The following is a 21,362-nucleotide window of genomic DNA, read 5'->3' as shown; positions in this document are numbered from 1 at the left end:
CGTCAGCCTGCCGGGATATCATCCTATCGAAGTCGTTAAACACCGCAGATGATGCCGTGAGAATTGCCGCCCATCGACCAGATAAAAAGAAAAACCGCTAGTTCTCATCGGATGCAGAGGCACCAGCTTCTTCCTTCTTTGGAGCCAATCCCGCACTCTGGCATGTCCGTTTCCATGTCTCTACCTCACGCCACGCTCGCTCGCATTCGGCCTTCAACTTGTCGTTACTGGCGCTAAGCTCGGCGATGGCCTGCTCCGTGAGAAGTTTCTCCAAGGTCCATTTCTCGATGTTCTGCGTCTCATTGTCCTTCAGTTGAGTGATGAACGAGACGGCACGTTGCAAGATAGATCCTTTATTCTTCTCGCACCCGGGGACGATCTTTGCCAGCTCGTTGATACCCTCATTGATCGTTTCTCGGCGCCGCCGCTCAACTAAAATCATGTTAGCCCGTGAGCTAAAGGTAACTTAACTCTACTACTTACCCTCCTTATGATTGTCTTTTCGGACCTTATGCCACTCTTCCGAACCGACTGCAAGCTTGGCCCGGGGTGCTGGTTGGGTATTGTCTACGTAACTATCTTGACCTTGCTGACTATTGTCCATGAACGAAGACTCCTGATTGCGGTCGGTATCAGAACCCTGGGTGGCTCCAAATGAGACATCCGTGGGCTGCGGGATGGTGATAGTTGGGAATATACCAGCGAGGGCCGCCGCGGCGGTGGAAGATGCATGTTCAGCGGAGCCGTTTTGGTTGTCGGCGCCGCCATGATGGTGAAGACCGCTGTAATCTTGCAAAGCTTCAACCGACGCATCTTGGCCATGGCCGGATTGGTCAGCGCCCGTATTTGAGTTGGGGGAGACACGTTTATTGAATCGTCTCGCGTCATCAGCTGATTCCGACTCCCGCTTCCGCTTGTTGGCAGAGCTGATAAGATGGCTCTCCATAACGTTCTCCTCCCGCATCGCATTCGCGACCTCCTGGAGGCCGGATTGCTCGAGGTCTAGTTGTTCAGCCATTTGAACTTGTGTATTGGAGGCTGCTTGTCGCAGATGACCTGGAAGGGGTAAACAAGTAGATTTAATGTTCTGACGTGTTCGGCCGAACTTGCACAAGTGCTACCAGCTAGAGTACTGGGCTCCTGATTTAGTTGACAGATGCTCTCAAAACGATCTGCTGCAGTAGTTTGCCCAAGTATTCCCGAAACGGGCAGTTTTTGTGGCTTCTAAAGTCACACCTACAAGGTCAGCACGTGTCATTGCAGTCGAGGTAGGACATTAAATTGGACAAGTTACGAGATGTAAAAAGGGATGACGGCCGTTGATTTCGACGCCTTGTTGCTGAGCGGGCACTACCAACAGCTCCAAGGGTCGCGCGCAAATGGCTATTTTTGATCGAGAATCGCGCATCGAGCATTGAGAATTTGCTAAGCCTCAAACATCGAAGCAGAAATAGGAGATCGCGGTAAATGTTTTGTTCTGGGGGCTGAGAGCGGTATCACAAGCGGAGGGAAGAAGCAGTTCCTGTGCTTGCAGGCCAGTAACAAGAAGCGAAGCGCACCAGCGCTCCACCAACGACAAAACGCCGTGGAGTCGAGCACTGAATCACCTAACAAGGGATCGTGACCTGTCTGGGAAATCGCGTGGGGATGGCCCACTGCAATTTGCCATCCATGGTTTCACGAATGTGTGTTTTAATGTAGCATTGGGGAGGAAAACAAAAGGCAAACAGCTTTAAACGCGAACATGCCGATAAGACACCCAAGGGCGACGACTCGACAAGTTGCCAGGCGAAGACCCCGCGGAAAGTGGCTGGGGAAAATGCCAAAGCCAAAGCGAGGAATTAAAGTTGACACGCGTGATGGTAACTGTGTGGCGCGCTTGGGGAAAGGAGAGAGCAGAAAGAGCAACGGGAATCAGGCATAAGGCATACCTTTTTAATCGCTATCTCCTGATTAGACTCGAGGCCGCTTGGGTGTGATGATGTGTGATGGGCTTCCGAGGCGAGGCGACGCGACCGGCACAACGACAATATATGGCCACCGCCGCGCGCAATAGGTTGATTCGTTGGACGGATATTGCGTGTCGCAATCTCAGGATTAATCCTCAGACAGATCCAACACAGCTATTCACCTGTTAGCGGTCGGGGGTTCTTGTATGGGCGATGCGATGATCGCGGAAGTCTGCTGACTTGGGGATCACGAGTTGATCACGGGCTCAAGACGTTGCGCGCGAATTGGAAAGGCAAAGGGCGAGAACATACCAGGATGGGGGAGAACCGAGAGCAGGTGAGTTGAATTTGGAAGATCGCAACGACGAGGAACCACCGATAAGACCTGGTTATGGACTGGGAGGGGACACGATCTTCGAGAGTTGGAGCCGCTGCCTTTGCTTGATATCTTGGGGGGGGAAGAGGAGAACACGTGAAGGGGGAAGAGGGTGTCATGTGGTTTTTGTGCTCGAAGAAACGACCAAGGCGCTAGGCCGCATCGGGAAGCCATCTCGATCATCGGCCATTCTGCGGAAAAGGTGCGCCGCTTGGCGGTGAGGTGAGACGGCACGTGCCACTGCAGAGATGCGGAGTACGTAAGCCGTACGAGGGTGGTGGTTGCACTTGTACCGTAATCGCGATAACGATAAGGTACCTAGGTACTGTAAGTACCTACAGTAGTATGAGTAGGACAGTCGGAAGAAGTAGAAAGCACGCAAGAGGGGTTGTTTGAATGGGCTAATAATAATAAGTTCTACTCGTAGTAGTATTGCTTTTAAAGAGACAATACCACATGCTAGGCTCAGTCGTACCAGGTTTGGCATCCATAAGATCACATAGCCTTAGGTACCTGCGAAGTAGCACCTTCATCGCTTCTGCTACTGAGACAAGAGGCAATCGTTTGCAAAGCCGACTCAATCCTACAGGACACCAGCATTTGCTCTTTCCCAAGATAGGGTATCTGTCTAAGGCATGCTGCCCGTTTCAGAAGCACCATTTTAACAAAAGTAGCGGGAGTTGGGCTTGTGCCATCTTTCTCAACCCCCCGCTCTCAACGTCGCTGAAGCCAAAACTGCGCTTTTGGCCTATGTAGTCTGCCGTACTTTGACTTTACCGTTATAACCTCTCGAGTCTCGAGATCAGGTACTTTGTAATAACAGCAACTAATTAATTATGACTTAATTTGTTCAGATACTGTACAGTCTGTCCCATATAAAATTTGCAAGTTGATAAAGGGGAGTCGTCTAGACACGGTCACTTCCACTCTCTGTCACAGATCCAACTACATCATATAACACATTCGCGAAGCTCGCGAAACACCTCAACTCGACCTCTCTGATCAGCGAACATCCAAGAGGAAGCTCCCAACACCGCCACTACCACTATCTACCGTCGAAAATGGCAGATCACGTAACCTCGAAACTCAATCCAGACACCCATCTACTCCTTGTAATTTGCCCCAACAAGACTCACTGTCCCCATCAGTCCGTTCCCTCCCCGAAATTAGCTAGCTAACCAATCCCCAGGACCAACCCCTCCTCCGCCTCCCCTTCGAGCTCTTACGGAAGAACTTCAAAGTTGCACACTTCAATGTCGAGAAAGAGAGCACGGCGGTGAAAAGCGCGCTCCGCGACACTGCCAACGCCTCCCTCACCGCTCACTCTTCGCCCGAGGAAGTCCTCAAGAATGTCGACTCGATGTTAGCACGCATGCGGGGCTTGAAACGGAAGCTTAACGCTTGTTCGGAGGAGGAAGCCCGTTTACAGAAACAGTCGCAGAGTCGAGTACGACACCTGGGAGAGCTATACGGAATGCAAAGTCTAGACGATGTGAAGTATGAGGAGTGGAGTCGGACACGGCTGGGTCGATTACTGATTGATTATTTGTTGAGGAATGGGTATAAGGAGAGTGCGCACGCCCTTGCGAAGGAGAAAGGGATTGAGGATTTGGTGGATGTGGAGACCTTTGTGCAGATGAGCAGGATCCGAGACAGTTTGCAGAAGGGGAGAGTAACGGAAGCGCTTGCTTGGTGCAGTGAGAATAAGAAAGAGTTGAGGCGGATGGAGGCAAGTCCCCTAGATCTCTATTCGATCTTTGACCAAAGATCACGGGTAGGACATCTGCTAATGCGTCCGTATTTCAGAGTAATTTCGAATTCATGCTCCGCTTTCAGCAATACATCGAGCTCGTCCGAACCCAAGATCAAACCAAACTCCTCGAATCGATCAATCACGCAAAGAAGCATCTCATTCCCTTTAAAGATAGCTACCCAAAAGAAGTTCAGCAAGCCTGTGGACTCCTCGCCTTCCCCCCAAGCACACGAGCAGAAGCCTATAGCGTTCGTCTTCCTCCCGCTATCTCAGTCTCAACCCGTGACCTTCCATACTACAAATGCTAAACAATCGAAAAATAGGAACTCTACAACCCCCAACGCTGGACCATGCTCGCCAACCTCTTCATGCAGACCCATAACAGCCTGCTCTCCCTCCCCTCTGTCCCCCTCCTCCACATCGCCCTATCTGCCGGTCTTTCAGCCCTCAAGACCCCCTCCTGCCACTCCTCCCACATATCCGCTATCTCCCCCACTTCCTCCTCATCCATCACCACAAGCGTATGCCCCATCTGTTCGACAGAGCTCAACGATCTGGCGCGCAACGTTCCATATGCGCACCACACTAAAAGTCACGTGGAGAGTGACCTAGTGCTCCTGCCGAATGGCTGCGTGTATGGTGCCCGGCGGTTAGAGGAGTATAGTCGGAAGGCGGGGCTTGGGCCTGGCCTGCTGAAGGATTTAAGGAATGGGGATGTGTTTTCGGTGGATGATGTGAAGAAGGTGTACATATCATGATGGAATAGCGAAAATGATGCTAATACACGATTTATGAAAACCATGGGTCTTGGCGTCACATATATCTCTCTCCCCTTCCTTCCTTTAGCCATTCATCCCACATTCCCTAAAGATCAAAAACTGTGCGCCACCTATTCCTACCTTCCTACAGCTTGATAGGACTATGTTCAGTTACTTTCAGGTAATATCAAAATACAAAAGCCATTCAAGCTACTGCTGAAGGTTTTGCTTGAGGTGCTGAGTCGCGAACTAGATCTATGCAGATATCACCCCCCCTCCTAAAAGCACTCGATCGAATCCACTTCCCTTTGGAGCTCCAGACACCAAGTAGTCTAACACTGGATGAAAATCTTACCACCAGCTGGGACGCAGCCCAAGAGCACCATCAGCATGGAAATCTCACGCGGGCCCAACTAGTTGAGGGAGAGTTGGAGGCCATTCAGAGATTTGGAAGGCAGCACGTCGCATGAGTCACCACCTAAGTGTGAGTTACCAGGTCTCAAAGGGAGCTCGTCTTCACTAGATAGGTAGGTGATGATGCTTGCAATAACTAATGAGTACCTTTACCAAAATTGAAGCTCTCGTGCAAGTGTTGTTGCTAGCTCTGGATACGAGGTATTTGTATTGAAATTGTTAAGGTTGTCGCGGATCTAAATAGGGATCTGGGGTGGGTTCTATTGCAATTTTATGGAATGGCTGTTGATTTTACAAGTATATTTGACTTTGTCAAACATAGTTGACCTGATAACATGTATTTTCTGGCCAGGCATAGAGAATTATATCAAGAGCTTGCAGAGCTGCATGACTTTGACCAACCCACATACTCATATGCTAGGCTCTCTCCAGATAGCGAAACTCAAGTAGTTTGTTTGCAGACCGAAGTTAAGTTGCTATAATATGATGCGGATTTGCCAGGTCCTTGGCAGGCACCTCCTTAAGAATTTCCTCTAGAGCCGTGACCTGCCCTTACGTTTGCAGCCGAAGTAGCAGAAGGGCGTAGAGGTGTAGGAGAGTAGTCCCGAAGAACGATTTCACTATCTCAGCCTTCAAATGCTTTATAACGGTGGGAAGCTCACAAATAAACACATCCTATTCTCTGGCGTTGGTTAAGAGCTCGAGAGGGTAATTGCTTTGACGAAATGGTGGTCCTCACATCACCTGCATGTGGCCGTTCACATATAAGACCGGGCATGTTTTCCCTGGCTTCTAGACACTGGTTATATATAGTACTTAAGTTAAAGCAGTATGGCGCCCCATACAATAGATAGAAGTCCCAACTTTCACAACATATGCTTTTAGAGCCCAGTATGCCTATAGATATAAGGGGGGAACCCTTAGAAGGGTAAGTAGCGATAGTGATATCACAGTATTGCAGCAATAGCCACCACCGCCCTCTCTCGGCTACCCCTTTCACCGCCCGAAATTGCCAGCACCCAACACTATACTTTATAAGGCCAAATAAGCAAAAGGCTATTACTCGACACAAGGGCCGGCCACTTGGCGAAGTGGTCGATGATCAAATTGTGTGTGCGAGGTTGGAGAGAGTTATTGTCTTTATTCTTAGAGAGATCTCGAAAAAGGCTCAGCCAGCAAAAGCATAAAACTCAGTTCGTCTGGTTTTAGCCAGTGGCGGGCGCCGAAAGGCGCTTCCTGGATTTTTGCAGTTTTTTATTTCTGGCAATTCTTTTTTATATCTGTTTTATTATTTTTTTAAATTATTTTTTTGGGGTGGGCCGAGAGGGTTGTTTCGCTAAATAGGTTTGAAGGTTCACACAGTGGAGAGAGATATTCACTTGATTTGATTTTTGGAAGAGATCAAGGGATTGAAAATACAGAGGCTAATCCTGAATTACCTGGAGTCTCTCGTGCTCAGGAGGAATACCGCGTGATTGCTCAAGTGTATAGAATGCAACAGGAGCTTTAGGGAATAAATCAGATACACAACTGATCAAAAGTGGTTCGCGTATATCATTCCCTCGCTCTACAACGTGTCTAGCAAATGGGTTGTTCATAGTCCCCCTTTGCCGAGGGGTGCCCCCGCCCCAAATGTCGAGATAAGACAGCACTACTGCAGACTAGATGATGTTTGTACGAAGAAAATAATGTTTAATGTTGAACGGTGTAAAAGCAGCTATTGAAAGACAAATTTGTGAGATCCTTGTGATAAGCTTGTGTAGGCTACCCGCCACCTTGGAATAAATTTCGAACTGTCGTCGGGTCACTAACATAAATGGGAGGTAGACAGAGACCTACCAATTTGACGATCACATCCGCACTTAATACATCACCCCAACTTAAGCAATGCAAATCTTATATTACTACACATGGTATCATCAAATCATCACATCACATCACCACCCCCCTAGCCCTCCTACCCTCCTCCTCCTTCTTAGCCTCCACCCTCGCCAAGAACTCCTGTCTCGCCCTATAAGCACCCTTTGCCTTACCCGCCGCATCCAACTCATCCTTAATTCCCTCCTTATCCACAAAGCCCGCCCAATCCATCGCGCTCTTCTCCACGGTATTGAGTTTCCGTTCTTTGCCAGCTCCTCCTACGGCCCCTACAACGCCAACTGCCGGCCTTCCACCGAAGTGTAGATCCTTTCTTTGCTGTACAGCATCTGAGATGGGTTCAAAAATCGAGCGTCGAGCTTTTTTAGGCGGTCGTTTGGGCTTCGTGAAAGGATCTGAGGGTTTGGAGAGGTCTGCGACCGTGGGTTGTGTTTGGGATGCTGGATCTGGCTGTGATGCTAGATATAGCTTTGCCTCTGCGGAATTCCGTGGAACGAGTTTCTGTTCCGTGTGTACTTTTCCAGCGAACTTGTACGTTCGCTTGATGAGAACCATGGAATCGGGACCTTCGCTGAATATGCTTGGCGAGCGGGAGGATTTCTTGCCTTCTTCTGTTACGGGGAGGGTGCTGCGTTTTGGGTCGGGGCTTTGAGAGGGTTTGGCAGGCGGTTCGGTGGACGGGATGGGTGTGGGTGTGATGGGTTTGCCCGATATCATGTTGGCCCAGAGGGCGTCGACATCGATTGTAGCTTTGCTCGTGTCTACTAAAGTAATTTTCTTCTCTGTTTTCCTGTTGATATAAAAGTCAGCATGTGTCTGTCATTCAATAGCAGGTGCCATATTTACTCTGCAGCCCTCATGCTTCTCGTCTTGACCAAACCCCCCTCGCCACCCTCATCCTCAACCGCCTCATCATTGCCCTTCTTCCCCTTCTTCCCCTTCTTCTTCCGTCTCTTCTTCCCCTTCTCTATAATCGCCTCATCACCAGAGTTCTCGAACCCGGCATCTTCAGCCTCCTCAGCATCAGTTCCTCGTTTTCGCTTGGCTGGCTTCGTAGTCTTCACAGACTCGGCTTCTAGCTCGGAGTCGGAAGATACCTCCTCATCATCTCGAACCGGGGCCGCATCGGGCGCGAAATCAGAGTCTTCCGAAGAAGCGTATTCTTCATCATCGGGAATGAGTTCTGGCGGCATATTTTCTGGTGTTGTATTTGTATGTTGAACACCTACTTCAGAGAAGCAGGGTTCTGGCGGTTGATTGCTTTACGCGACGCACACGAGGCTGACCATTCACGCGACGGGGTCTGCAGGCCTCGGAATACGCCACTATGGCTCCGACAGGCTGTGCACCAGCCTCGTCAGGGATAGTGGAGACGATTTTTATTTGAAATTCATTCAGCCTTACTGTTTTAAAGCGTTTTGCTACATCTCGACGTGCATTGAATTATTGATCTGATACTCTGTACGTCTCTACGAAACGCACGCCCTTAGATGGCGGTTTAAGGTGCTGTTGGATGGCTATTATGCCGGCGTTGTGAGGTATCTTGATTTATTCAGCCGATTTATTATCGAAACGCACGATAACCGTTCACTGCCTCCTACGGTCGGTGTAAATTATGTCGTGGTAGGCCAAATATCTCGATAGTTACTTTGTACTCCAGTATGTCGTCAAGGCGGTCTAGGAGCTGCAGATATAGCATCATGCTGTGTTACGTGCGGAGGCTTCACCGATATTTCAGATTTATCGGGATAAAATGATATCTTTTTGCAAGTTAAACTGGGTTGGCGCGCTTACCTCCCTCTCGAATGCTGCTGCGACTGGTGTTCATGAGTTGTGAGTCCACGCTCTGAAGGCTGCAAGTCTGCAAGATGGTGCAGAGGATGGCGCAGCAAGTCACTAATGTAACTTGGTGCCGGAGGTGCACGTCGAGAAGGGAACGACACCCGTGCTGAGAGCGCCCTCGGACTATCACAAGTATCGTGGTTGGGTTGACTAATAAGCGGCGGATCCAAATACAAGCCGCTGCTAATGCGGGTGGAGCATACTATATACTTCAAAGGTGCCTGGCGGTTCTGTATACGAAAGCTGTGGAGTTGGAGATGTAGAAGTAGGACTGGAGTTGTCGACCGCAGGACGAGGCCAATACCAATATCAAATATTAATATCAATATGGGTGAAAGCGAGGCAGCACGCCATGATTGGCGAAAAGACCAGAATAAATATCGCCAAGCCAAATTCGTCATTCGGAGCCAAAAAAAATAAGGGACTGGTCAGTTGCAGTACCTAGTTGGCTTCGGCGCCAGGTGAAGCCAAACCTTACCGGCTGAAGTTTAACTCACCAACGGTCCCCCATTTCAGCACAGACATCACCGTATATAGTTCGAGTTGTTGGGACTAGGAAGTGTTATAGCCTGGGCATCGTCTGATACGCACATGGAGTACTTGGAGTCGCCGACCCCCCGGCTACACCACGTAACCTATCGCCTGCGGTGCACTAGTCAAATGTGTTAGCAGAGAGAGAGTGGGGGGATGGGAGTTGCAAGATGCAGAGCCATCATGTGAACGGAACACGATTGGTTGTGTATTTCACCTCGTAGAGAGGATATACTTGGAAAGGGTGCCTCTGCATCTTGTACGTACAGACGCAGGAGCAGGTGTGTGTACTAAGTATGCAGAGGTTGACCCTCGAAAATGACAAATACGGATTACAGTAGTGCAGGACTTGAGTGCAGTTCAACCCAACGTTCCCTGGGTTCAGTCCCAAGGGATGGTCTCCTCCTGCTGGGGGAGATGGGTAACATATCGAAAATCGGTACGGGGGTTCGCGAGGATATCGATCTGCGAGGAGGAGATGATGATGATCCGGAGTCCTCAGCCCTAAGGATTGGCAGGGCCAATCAGTTGCAGGATGTTGATTTTCGACATTTCATCATTCATGTTAAATGCTTGTGACCTTCAGATGACACGACTGGTCAATGTGCGTACTCCGTAGGACGACATCTCGGAATCTACCATATATCCAAGGAAGAGCGTTTTGTTCTTGCGGCTCCATCACTTTAGGTGATTCTTGAACTTCGAAGGATGATCCCTCCTTCGATGTGTCGAGTAACGACTTGTTTTGTCCGAAGCACAGTACCAAGTAGGTGGTCTTTAAATACGAGGGGAGGTGGAACGCCGTTCAGCCGGGGGTTGGCGTGGTCATCCCAGTAGGAGTGCAACTCCAAGATGTCTTTGAGCTATCTCCACCGAGGCTATCCAACACCTCTCCACACTCTATCGTCATTAATATGGAGTTGTTGGATAGTAAGCTCGTAGAGATGTCGTCTCCTCACCAGGTAGCCGGTAGCTACTCCGAAGAAGGTAGGTAGCTGCCAGTACTTCGTGCCGGGACCAACATCTAGCTTTGCGTCGTACACATAGTCCAGCAGTGGGGCAGAGAATCGAAGCAGATTGCCCTTGTAAATGAAGTCCGTGGGAGACGGCCACACTGTGGCATAGCGCCATGCATGACAGACAGAGGCACTTCGTAGTCTAAGACATATCCAGGTTCGTGTACGTCCTTCGCAGCACCTAGGAAGAACGAGGTCTGTCCTCCTCTCCATCAGCCGCCGTTGGCGAGACCTCACGAAAAGTGGCATCTGTATGACCGTGGTACAGCAGCCAGGAAGCTGGGGAGTAGATGCCGACGCCGACCACCGACGCCGGACGACGAGGACTGAATATGATGGTCATGATACTTCGCATGAGCCCTCAGCGGAGCACTGCTGCTGGATTCCGATGTTGCAGCTGCTGTGCACACGAAGAGTCTCCTCCCCCGTCTCAACCGCCACGCTCCACCAAGAGACTTGTCGAATCATGGAGTTGTGCAGCATGGACAGCCGGGACAGTAGCGACGAGGGAGTCCGATGCATAGCATAGTGCTTATCGTATTACCTTAGTCGTGTGCTTGCCGCTGATTTGGTATTTACACGCGGCTTTATGCCCCCATTGTTTCAGAGGTCGAATGTGTCTCGTATGGTACATTACCGTACTCCGACGGTAATCATAATAATAACGGGCAAGGACCAGAAAAAGGGGGAGTTCGCCACACTAGGCCTCGGCCTGCGGTGATCACTGATGATCCGCCAGCAGCATATTTTTGCCCCCCTCCCCCCCTTTCGCATTCACCGCACTTTGTTTGCGTCTGGCAGTCTGAACTGCTCTGCTATGCTACGGTAACATTTCTCTTCTTGCTGACCAGCGAGCCGGATATTTGTTTCGTGGTCGAAGCCCGTCCGAAGTAGAGTAATTTGTACCCTTTTTTCCCCCGTGCCTGCACTCCGAAGGTAACGAAGCCCCCTAATTCTAAATTAAGCTAGGAAGCAGAATAGGCAAAGGCTTACCGGGGACTAGGCCTTGGAGCTTGGTAGATTTGCACGGGGGCGCTGTCAAATGTCAAGGACCGGCGTCATGGCATGGCATGGTCTGGGAGGAAGAAGCCGGAAATCATAACGAATACTGGGGATAATGTGGGAGGAGGTACAGTACAGTAGCACGGGAGGAGTGCGACAGCGTTGTTGCACATCTGCTTCTGCTCTGGTGGTGTGCGGTGGTGTGTGGTGGGTGTGGTGGTGCTGGTCCACGAGGCTGGGGATGGGGATGAGGATGAGGATGCTCGGGGCTCTGAAGCCTGAAGCCTGAAGCCTGGGCTGTCTCCTCTGTGCTGTCCAGTACTTCCAGGTACGCAGGCACTCCGTCCAGTGGCCACAGGCTCCCGAGTTACGGTGCGGTACAGTACCTGGCAGCGATGCGTTCATACTCCGTAGGGGGTGGAGATGCCCCGTACCGGTGGATGGCCCTACTGCAAGCCCCTAACTAATCGCAGTGGCTAGCCTGCGCCCGGGTCTCACACCCAACAGGTTGCGCTGGAGCGACTGGACTCCCTGAAGAGCCGCCCTTGCAGCCTCCGAATGATGCGACGCTGCACCTGTGCGACGACGCCTTCGCGACGCTGGGAGCTCCTGTAGGCTGTACCGTTGGAGGTTGTAGGCGGCGGTAGGCTCTGGGCTGTGGGCGGTAGGCGGTACCACCAGCACTACTTGCTTGCTTGGTACGGTGCTATTGGAGCACATCTTCCGTAGGTCGTATAGCTACATACTTACGAAGTACCTGACCTACCTTATTACCTTTACCTACAGTACGAAGTACGAAGTACTCAGACCAGAGACTCCCGTCTAGTGCTCTGTTCTAGCACGGTGCACGCTCTCTAGGCTTGTCCCTCCTAGACACCCCGAACCCACGCTACCACCTACCGAAACTCTCCTCACTACGCTCGACTCTCACATCCTCATCTCCAATTAATATTCCAGCCTGTTCTCACCACCACCGCCGTTGAGGACACCCGACCCCCGACAACCTCAATTCCCTCTCCTCATCTCCCCCCCCTTCCGTCTTCACCTACGCCTTCATCTTCACCCTCACCCTCACTCCAATTTCCTATTTACCTTTTGCTTCCCGTGTTTTTGTCCTTCGTTTCTTCAGCCACCCCCCCTCCTCGCCAGACCCCCGAGCATTCCTCGCTGCATTCCTCCTCGACACTCGCTTCTCCTGGATTCAGAATTTCAGACCCCTTACCCCCCTCCCCCCCAGAACCCTTCTCCCAGACCAAGACTTGGCTCCAACACGCAATAATTCGCCACGCTGGATGCCATCGTCTGTTCTGTATCCATCGATCCATTGTTCCTTGGGCTTCGTGGGAGACTCTGCGGCTCCGGCACCCACGGTAACAGTGCGTTGTGTCTGACGCGAAGCAAGAATATCTGCTCGCTCCCTCCCTTCCTCCTGGCCGCCGGCGTCCTCCTTCGATTCCGTCCTTGTGTCAACCGTTAGCTCGCGTTGGCATTCAATTCTGCCTTCTTCATAATAATTGCTCCTTCTGTGGAATCGTTTAATTGAAGGTGAGCTTCCTGTCGTGCAACGCGTTTGGGATGGCTTTTTTGGGCGTCGCCCGTTATCAGAAAACCCAACGCCCCAAGACCACACGCTAACCTTCCCGTCATTGCAGATTCCATTACATCTGTTTCCTTGCTCTATTGCTCCGGTCCCAAACGATCCCCTTCGAATGATAACTTCATATTCCCAAGTAAACCGCTACCCGTTTTCCCACGCCTAGCGAATTCACCGAGCCGCAGCATGGCTGCCCTCGTACAATCATACCCACAGCAGTCGAGCACCGTTACCATGCTCCAGACTCGCCCTTCATCTGCCTCTGGTATCCTTCAAACGTCCGCTCAGAGTCAATCCCACCAGTATCCGACAAATCCCTCGCAGATGCAACGGAATAGTTTCCACGGGATGAACAACGGGACAGGAATGCCCAACTATCGGGGCCATTCAGCGGTTGCTCCGATTGCTCCATATGCATTCACCAGCACACCCAGTCTTGCCATGCCGAACCAGCGGCCACAGTTGATGCCACAGTTCCGCTCCGAGCAGAGAGCGTCCTCAGCCCCAATCGTGCCAACTATACAACAGCCTGAGTCAAGCTCTAATCCCTCCCGGTCACGCTATCCCGCGGCGGCTTCCATATCAACCACGTCCTCTTGCAGTTCATCCGACCTATCCTCACTAAGTCAAAAGTCTGGTTCTAAAGATGATTCAGCTATCGTCAAAACGGCACGTATTGTCTCGGGTACTACTCGGCCTCACTCCACCGTCATATCAGGCTCGGCCGTGAATCTCGCCCCTCCTCAATCATCTGGCAAAGCCGCTCCGGATCGGTATCGCCGACCAAACAACCGTCGTGTGGAGACTGCTCCTGGCCAACAAGCTGGCCCACAGTCTAGTATGGCTTCGTCTTCGGCCCTGCCAAATGTTATGCAGTTCTACAACACTGGGGTTCAAAAGCCCGCGGCGACTAGCACGCAATCTAGCTTTAACATGCCAGAGTTCTCCAGCCAGAAAGCCGGATCCTTACCAACACTGGGTACCGCAGCTGATGATCTACAATTGAATCGACCAGCCGTCGTGGACCAGGCCAAGCGATATCGCCGGCGAAGCATTCACACCATTGATGCTGGCGACTTTACCCACTCTATTCCCCCAGGATTGCTGCCCCAAGCATCAAGGCAGAGTAGCAGTGCCAACGGCCGGATTGACCACCAGCAGCATCCGCTACGCAGTTCACCGTTTGCCGGGGCTCGACCAGTCTCGTCCCACGGGCGAAATGGTAGCAGTGACAGCGTGAACTCTGCACGGAGCGGTCGACACTCACGCCCCAGCTCAGTAAGTGATATTCTACATATTGAACCCCATATTCCCGTTTCCATTCTATTTCGTTGTCATCGTCATTTACAACGTTCAAACCCACATCGCACCCAATTTACCCACCGTCCAATTAAACCAGCATTTTGTGTTCATCTCGCTAATATGCCAATTCCAGGCGACCAAGCGAGACCCTGGCGGATCCATTGCAGCTGGAAACCCCGCCCCATCGCCATCGGAGGCTGCTGCGGCTGCAACGCCTGTATTGGCCGCCACCGACCAGAATTCACTCAAGCACGATGTTCCAAAACTAGTAAATATTCCTCCTCGTGGTTCGTCTTCCGATGCGGCGAAACGAATTGCCAATCCCTCTCCTTTGTCGAAGCCGGTGACAATGAATTCCGAGTCGTCGGCCCCTGCCTCCAGGGATTCTTTCGCATCGGCGGTAAACGCGGCCCTCCAGCAGCCATCTAAACCAACGTATGCGCAGGTCGCTAATGGCGCAAATGCTGGCAGTCCCGCCGCCCAGAAATTGGCAGCTTTAAATGAGAAGGACGGAAAAAAGAGTAAAACATCGCGGTTGCGGAGAGCCTTCTCATTCGGCAGCGCTGCCGAGTTGAGGCGAGGGGCTGCAGAGAACAGTGCTGCCAACAATGTTGCGTCCGCGTCGGCAGCTGAGCGGTCAAAATTTCGAAAGGACCAATATCAAGATGAGCAGGAGGCTGAGCAGGCTAGAATTGCTGAACAACAGGAGGCTGCTGGTATCGGCTCCGGGATCTATTCTGGGCAGGGCAATTTCTTTAGTGGATCGACTGATAACCTTTCTATTTCGTCAACCGCGTCATCTGCGTCCATTATGATTCGGAAGATGGGCAAGGGAATGAAGAAATCCACTCGATCACTCGTCGGACTCTTCCGCCCCAAATCCATAATCGGTGTTCCTGCTGCCGATTCTTTGCAACAAGGTAGCCAAGCTCAGGTGTCAATGGTAACTGTGGAGGCTGAGCGGGAGAAGGTCAATGTGAACGCGAGTCCTCTTGACCAAGTTGGGGGAGGAACCGGCTATCCTAGGCTCGAAAGAAATTCTCTCGATGCAGCCAATGCCGGTGGTCTCATGCCTGAACGCTTGGGCAGCTCCTCTACAGAGAATTCGGCTTCCAGAAGAAGCATTGTCGGCGGCGAGAAGGAACGGGCGGAGGTCCTTGCTGCCGTTAAGAAAGGCATCTTGAAACGTGAGTTGTACACCCTATATTTTTTTTTAATACGGAAATGCTAATTCTAACAGGTACCGGCACAGACTCAGGCAACTCTTCTCCTGTCATTAAGCCCCATGATCAGAAGACTCCAAACTTCCAATTGCCACCAATCCCACACGTCAATGACTCACCGAGCTCCTCAGCGCCTTCCACTCCTAATGATGAACAACAAGGCCATCGACGAACTGGTTCGGTAACGCTAGGTGGAGAAGACTACTTTATGTCTGCTCTGCGATTCCGTGGCGAGTCATCGAGTTTGCCAAATTCTCCTCAGGGAACTGTCAAACGCAATGCAACCTTTAGCCCTAGAATCCAATTCCACGATACGTGGCCCAGTGGCGAGTATGATAGACGGGGCGAGATTGCCACCTGCAATCGTTTAACACCCATGCTTGCACAACAGATCAAAGAGGAACTCAACACTTTCAAAATGGTTGGTTTATATAGTCTCAATGGAATACCCATTGCTAACAAGTATTATAGGAAATGGAGGTACACGAAAACTCCAAAATCTACACGCATTTCTTCTAATGACACAACGATTATGGCCGGTCACACGGCTGACGAATACCACACAACCTGTCCGCATAACACAGGCATATTAAACAGTTGCTCTGCACAAACACAAATTTCAAAGGCGTTCATTAGGGCCGCATTATATGGTGTACTGGAGTCATTTCACATATGAGCGATTTGGTCGAACAACGTTATATTTTTCATTAGACTGGCGTCGGCCGTCTCTTTTACGAGCATACTTGGGGAAGAATGCAGTGGGTGGAAATATTCATGGGACTTGAAGAAGTTGCAAGAGGAGATCTACGCTGCGAAGCTCACAGAATTGCGAGAATGCAGCGTAACATGCTGTGTGTGTATTGGGCTTGGCGATCTGATTTCCTTGGGCTCATATCGGCAATACGGGCTCCTCTCTTCAAAAAGCTGTCACATCTTTGATTTCACTTTTCCGCTCATCGGGGTTGATGCATGCATTTAGTGAGATCTCATGCGTTCGTCTCTTTTCGTCAGGATTAGTCCATAGGCATTCCTGTTAATTCGGATCGTATTTCAGCGTTGGTCAAGTCTCATCGTTTGAGGGATGGTTAGGAGATAGGCACACTTTTCATAATCAATGATACTCTTCATTTGAGAATTGGTAATCCCTCCTCGAGATTGCCCTTCGGTTATTAAAGAGTGCCGCGTACTCACTACACAGTCCCGTAGACCGTTCAAGGCTACATATGCCACAGTACACTTAAATCTCCATAATGGACTTAGCAGAATTGAAGACCGGTCAAGCATACTGGATATTAATAGGTCACGTAAGGCTCTAAACAATGCAGATAAGTTCGTTTCATTTAAAGCACGAGTTTTACACAAGAGATTGTGTCCACGGAGACGCTATTAACAAACATGTCTTGGTGGATGTTGTAATAAGGTGGATGGAAACTAGTCCCTAGCCTTCCCGGACCCTGAAAACCACCCAAGTAGTAGCCTCGCCTTGGCACGCAGCCTTCTCGGGAAGGCGACGCTAAAATAAATTTATAATTTTGTTAGAAAGTTGCCAACAACACGCTTCTGGCTCACAAAGTGCCAACGATCCCGCCCAGCTCTTCAGCTATCTCAATTAAACTGGCTCTGCCTAGGAGTTGCCATAGGCTGTGGGCTGGCACCCGGCGCGCGATTTCCCCTACCCATACAACGAGACGGGCCACCTCCAACGCAGGCATAATGACTCCGACTACGCCCTCATTCCCAGAACCCGCCTCGAACGGCACCAATGAGGCGCCATGTCCTACTTCTGCAAAGAAACTACATGGGCGCGCATTTTATGAGAGTATCGGGAGCCCGAAGTTTATACTTGCGCCCATGGTCGACCAATCTGAATTTGTATTGTCCCCTCTACCCCAGATGAATGTTTAGTTCATGGCTGACCTCAGTAACCGCAGGCCTGGCGTATGCTCACACGCTCGTTCATGCCCGCTTCTTCGCCACAAGATCTCCTAGCATATACTCCCATGCTACACGCGCGACTCTTCAGCGGAACGCCTAAATTCAGACACAACCATTTCCAGCCACTGCGCGAGCCTCTAGCCTCCCATCCTTCTCCCCCCTCTACCGCCTCCCAAAGCCCCGAAGATCTCTACCTCGACGGAAATCCTAAATTCGACCGGCCGCTCATCGTACAATTCTGCGCGAACGATCCAGAGGAGTTTCTAAGTGCGGCGAAATTCGTTACTCCCTTCTGTGATGCGGTGGATTTAAATCTAGGATGTCCACAAGGTATAGCGAGGAAGGGGAAATATGGGGCGTTCTTGCAGGAAGATCAACAGCTTGTTTTCAACCTGATTAATAAGCTGCATAAGGAATTGGATGTGCCTATCACGGCGAAACTCCGCATCCTTGAGACGAGAGAAAAGACGTTGGAGTATGTGCAGACCGTAGTGCGTGCTGGGGCTAGTATAGTTACTATACATGGTAGAACGAGAGATATGAAGGGTCATAAGACGGGACTGGCGGATTGGAAGGTTATTAAATGGTTGAGGGAACAGATACCCCGAGAGGTTGTTATTTTTGCTAATGGGAATATTCTGAGGAAGATGGATATTGATGCTTGTTTGGAACAGACGGGTGTGGATGGCGTAATGAGTGCGGAAGGGAATCTTTATGATCCTGCTATATTTGCAACTCCGCCAGCGGTAGGGGAAGAAGGGAGAGAGTATTGGAGGGGAGTCGATGGGAAGGGTGGATGGAGGATGGATGCTGTGTTTAGGAGGTATATGGATATCATATACAAGCATGTTATGGACGTCCCACCTCCGGCGAGGAAACCGCTCTACCTCCCTTCAGATCCTGAACCGGATGTAGCGCCACCGGAAGTCAGCGCAGAACACCAGCAGAAGAGGGCGAGAGAAGTTGGCGAGGCGGATGAACAGGGACCGCCGGCGAAGAAACAGAAGAATGAAAAGAGGGAGAAAACTCAAAACCCTAATTTCCTCGCTATGCAACCGCACCTCTTCCACCTGCTACGGGCGTTGGTGGGTAGGCACCACGGCGTAAGGGATGCCCTGGCGAGATGCCGAGCAGGAGATATTGCAGCCTATGAAAACGTGCTTCAGATGGTTGAGGCTGTTGTCAAAGACGGCTTAGGAGAATACGAACGGACGCAGGGCCGAAGCTGGGAAGAAGAAGTGGAAAAGAATGAGAAGGATCAGAAAGAACAGAAGAAAAATGTAGAAACATCGGAGGAGGGTAAGGAAAACGCAGAAGTGGCTGATGAGAAAGATGAAAGTTCCCTCGAGACAGTCAGGGCCTGTAAGAGGCCCTGGTGGGTTGTCCAGCCTCATGTAAGACCGCTGCCTAAGGAGGCGTTGGCGAAAGGTAGTTGGGCGTTAAGTAAGAAGGATAAGGCGAAGTTGGAGGCGGAGGCGGATGCGGAGAAGAAGAAAGTGGACATGAGTGCACATAAAAGAAAAAGGTCTAGGTCACCAAAGAAGGACTAGTTTCTGGTTAGAGTTAAACCCTTTTGAATGGTCGTCCTTCTCTTAGTTATCGTGTTGCGCTTTGAAGTCGTTGGTTGAGTGGGCGGTTGGGGGATTGGTATGTTAGTTGTGTTGATGAGAGTGCTCAAGAGCTGATGCACTGTTATAAATCACATTGCCTATTGAGATACAATTTGCCTTGAATATGACTACATGTTGCATCACTTTCGGTAAGCAGCGTACTACAATTTACTAAATGGGAGGGAGATTGGAATAAGGGGGATGTGTGGAGGCACCGAAGCTAGTCCAGCTTGACAGAGCTGCACCAAAGGAAAATTGGAAGGGGTTGATGAGCATGGTTTGATAGGGGATAATATTACTATCTAATTAGATTAATATTGTAGCCTACAAAGCCACAGACCTCCCACTCTTAGCACTCTCCTTTGCCGCTTCGATGATCCTCAAAACGTCCCTGGCTTCGCTCGCCTTAACTGGCACGGCGCTTTCTCCACCTCCTTCGATAGCCTTTGCGAAGCCCGCATATAGAGAAGCGTATGTAAGCGGAGTTACATTCTTAAGTGTGCTCCCCTTGGGCTTAGTCTCCCCGTCTAGAACGACCAATGAACCAGCACGGTCATCAGACTCGATTCCGAATCCTTGGTCTCCCGGCTTTAATCCAGCCTTCAACTGATCTTCCTGGACATCAAGATGGAATTTCTTGAAGCTGCCCTTAGATCCCCGCACCCAGTACCGCAGCTGCTCAGTCTCAACACACATAACACCCGCCTTGGCCGTGACCAGCGGTCCCCCATTGCTATATTGCAACATAACTGTAAAGCTGTCGGGTTCCGCCTGGCCATCATTCCTTTGGTTTGCGAACACGCCGGTCACGCTGGCAGGCATGCCAAACAACACATACGCCTGATCGATTAAATGAGTTCCAAGATCATAGATGACTCCACCAGCTTGATCCATGCCCAGCGTCCCTTTCCAGGTCTCGGGCCGAATGGCCTTGTAGCGGTCAAAGTGGGTCTCGAATTCCACGCAGCGCCCAATCGTGCCCTCATCGAGTAATTTCTTCACCGTGAGGAAATCCGTGTCCCATCGACGGTTCTGGTATACGCAAATCAGCTTCCCCGTCTTCGCGGAAATATCGACCAGCTGTTGTGCCTCGCCGCTGGTGGGAACGAAAGGCTTCTCGACGATGGCATGCTTTCCGGCCTCCAGGGCAGATTTTGTGAAGGAAAAGTGCGTGTCTGGTGTGGTAGTTATAACAATTATGTCGATGGAGGGGTCGGCGAACATCTCAGGCGCGGAGTGGTAAATCTTCGTGCTTGGGTGGTCTTTGGAAGCATCGTCGTTTGGCTTCGGCGTGCGCTGTACGATGGAATGGAGAGTGAACTGTGGTGTGATGAGGACGAGGGGAATGTGGAAGACCTTTGCGGACATTCTGCTTCATGTTAGCTGGTGGGATCAATTGGATGAGTGAGGGAGGATAACACACCCATATCCGATCACACCGACGTTGTACGTTTTGCCTGCCATTGCTGATGAATTCTAGGTTTATATGCTCTGTTTTGTTTAATTGAGATGAAGTGAAAGGAAAACAGAAAGGGACGAGACAAGAGGGATATATGGAGGCAAAAATGTAGCTGTGTTTTCTAGACCCAGCCTTACTAATAAGATATTCGGCGAATGGAGGGGCAATACGAAGTATGCGGGGCTTCCGATGATCTTGATTATAAAACATACAAAACCTGGATTCAACTTGACTCAGGGGAGCTATCCCCGTGGCTGGGCTCTTGCATGACTCAGTGCTGATTCAATCGAATTGTCTCGTTATATCAATGGGTGTAAGGGATGCAGTTTTTGATTCTGCTTTTGTTGAACGAAAGATCTTGCACTGTTTTGTTGTGATGACGTGGGTAACTCCTTGAGATACCACATCACGTGGAGCAAAGCAACCACCTCGGCCCTACTTTACTTTGCAGGGCATTTAGCGTACCATTCGCTAGATTTATAGGGTGCTTTAGGGGCAAACTTATAAATTTGAATGGCCAGTATTAACCGCCACAATTACACGATTATTCCAATCTTAAAATTTGGGGAAGGCCTAGTATATTTTAATATATACACTGAATTCAAAGTGTTTTCACAGCTTTGGTTGTGTTCCTATTTGGAACTGGGAGGTTGCTTAGTGGGGATTCCACTGCTACTGCCGGGATGGCAACTTAATTTGCAAGTTAATAATGTCACAAAG

At 50.4% G+C, this 21,362-nt stretch overlaps 6 protein-coding genes across 6 annotated transcripts; 3 read left to right on the top strand and 3 right to left on the bottom strand.

Annotated features, from left to right (window-relative positions):
* Positions 1-97: 97 nt before the first annotated feature.
* BP5553_03714 (Uncharacterized protein) lies at positions 98-1,018 on the bottom strand (the record flags this gene model as incomplete). Its single annotated transcript, XM_032012337.1, has 2 exons — positions 98-432; positions 484-1,018. 2 exons carry the CDS (start codon positions 1,016-1,018, stop codon positions 98-100), a joined length of 870 nt encoding a protein of 289 aa, XP_031872030.1.
* A 2,368-nt stretch (positions 1,019-3,386) lies between these two features.
* BP5553_03713 (Macrophage erythroblast attacher protein-like protein) lies at positions 3,387-4,836 on the top strand (the record flags this gene model as incomplete). The annotated part of the gene is made up of 4 exons (XM_032012336.1): positions 3,387-3,437; positions 3,515-4,099; positions 4,132-4,326; positions 4,402-4,836. 4 exons carry the CDS (start codon positions 3,387-3,389, stop codon positions 4,834-4,836), a joined length of 1,266 nt encoding a protein of 421 aa, XP_031872029.1.
* Positions 4,837-7,182: 2,346 nt separating this feature from the next.
* On the bottom strand, positions 7,183-8,321 carry BP5553_03712 (SWR1-complex protein 5; the record flags this gene model as incomplete). Its single annotated transcript, XM_032012335.1, has 2 exons — positions 7,183-7,918; positions 7,975-8,321. The coding sequence occupies 2 exons, from the start codon at positions 8,319-8,321 to the stop codon at positions 7,183-7,185; spliced, it is 1,083 nt and encodes a 360-aa protein (XP_031872028.1).
* Positions 8,322-13,299: 4,978 nt separating this feature from the next.
* Positions 13,300-16,157, top strand: BP5553_03711 (Uncharacterized protein; the record flags this gene model as incomplete). Its single annotated transcript, XM_032012334.1, has 4 exons — positions 13,300-14,391; positions 14,549-15,602; positions 15,656-16,059; positions 16,110-16,157. 4 exons carry the CDS (start codon positions 13,300-13,302, stop codon positions 16,155-16,157), a joined length of 2,598 nt encoding a protein of 865 aa, XP_031872027.1.
* Positions 16,158-17,351: 1,194 nt separating this feature from the next.
* On the top strand, positions 17,352-19,123 carry BP5553_03710 (uncharacterized protein; the record flags this gene model as incomplete). Its single annotated transcript, XM_032012333.1, has 2 exons — positions 17,352-17,510; positions 17,570-19,123. The coding sequence occupies 2 exons, from the start codon at positions 17,352-17,354 to the stop codon at positions 19,121-19,123; spliced, it is 1,713 nt and encodes a 570-aa protein (XP_031872026.1).
* A 384-nt stretch (positions 19,124-19,507) lies between these two features.
* On the bottom strand, positions 19,508-20,647 carry BP5553_03709 (NAD(P)-binding Rossmann-fold containing protein; the record flags this gene model as incomplete). Its single annotated transcript, XM_032012332.1, has 2 exons — positions 19,508-20,552; positions 20,607-20,647. The coding sequence occupies 2 exons, from the start codon at positions 20,645-20,647 to the stop codon at positions 19,508-19,510; spliced, it is 1,086 nt and encodes a 361-aa protein (XP_031872025.1).
* Positions 20,648-21,362: the final 715 nt, after the last annotated feature.

The sequence above is a fragment of the Venustampulla echinocandica genome, assembly GCF_003357145.1.
Source record: "Venustampulla echinocandica strain BP 5553 chromosome Unknown scaffold_1, whole genome shotgun sequence".
NCBI classification, from domain to species: Eukaryota; Fungi; Ascomycota; class Leotiomycetes; order Helotiales; family Pleuroascaceae; genus Venustampulla; species Venustampulla echinocandica.
This window is presented reverse-complemented; position numbering and strand designations above follow the sequence as displayed.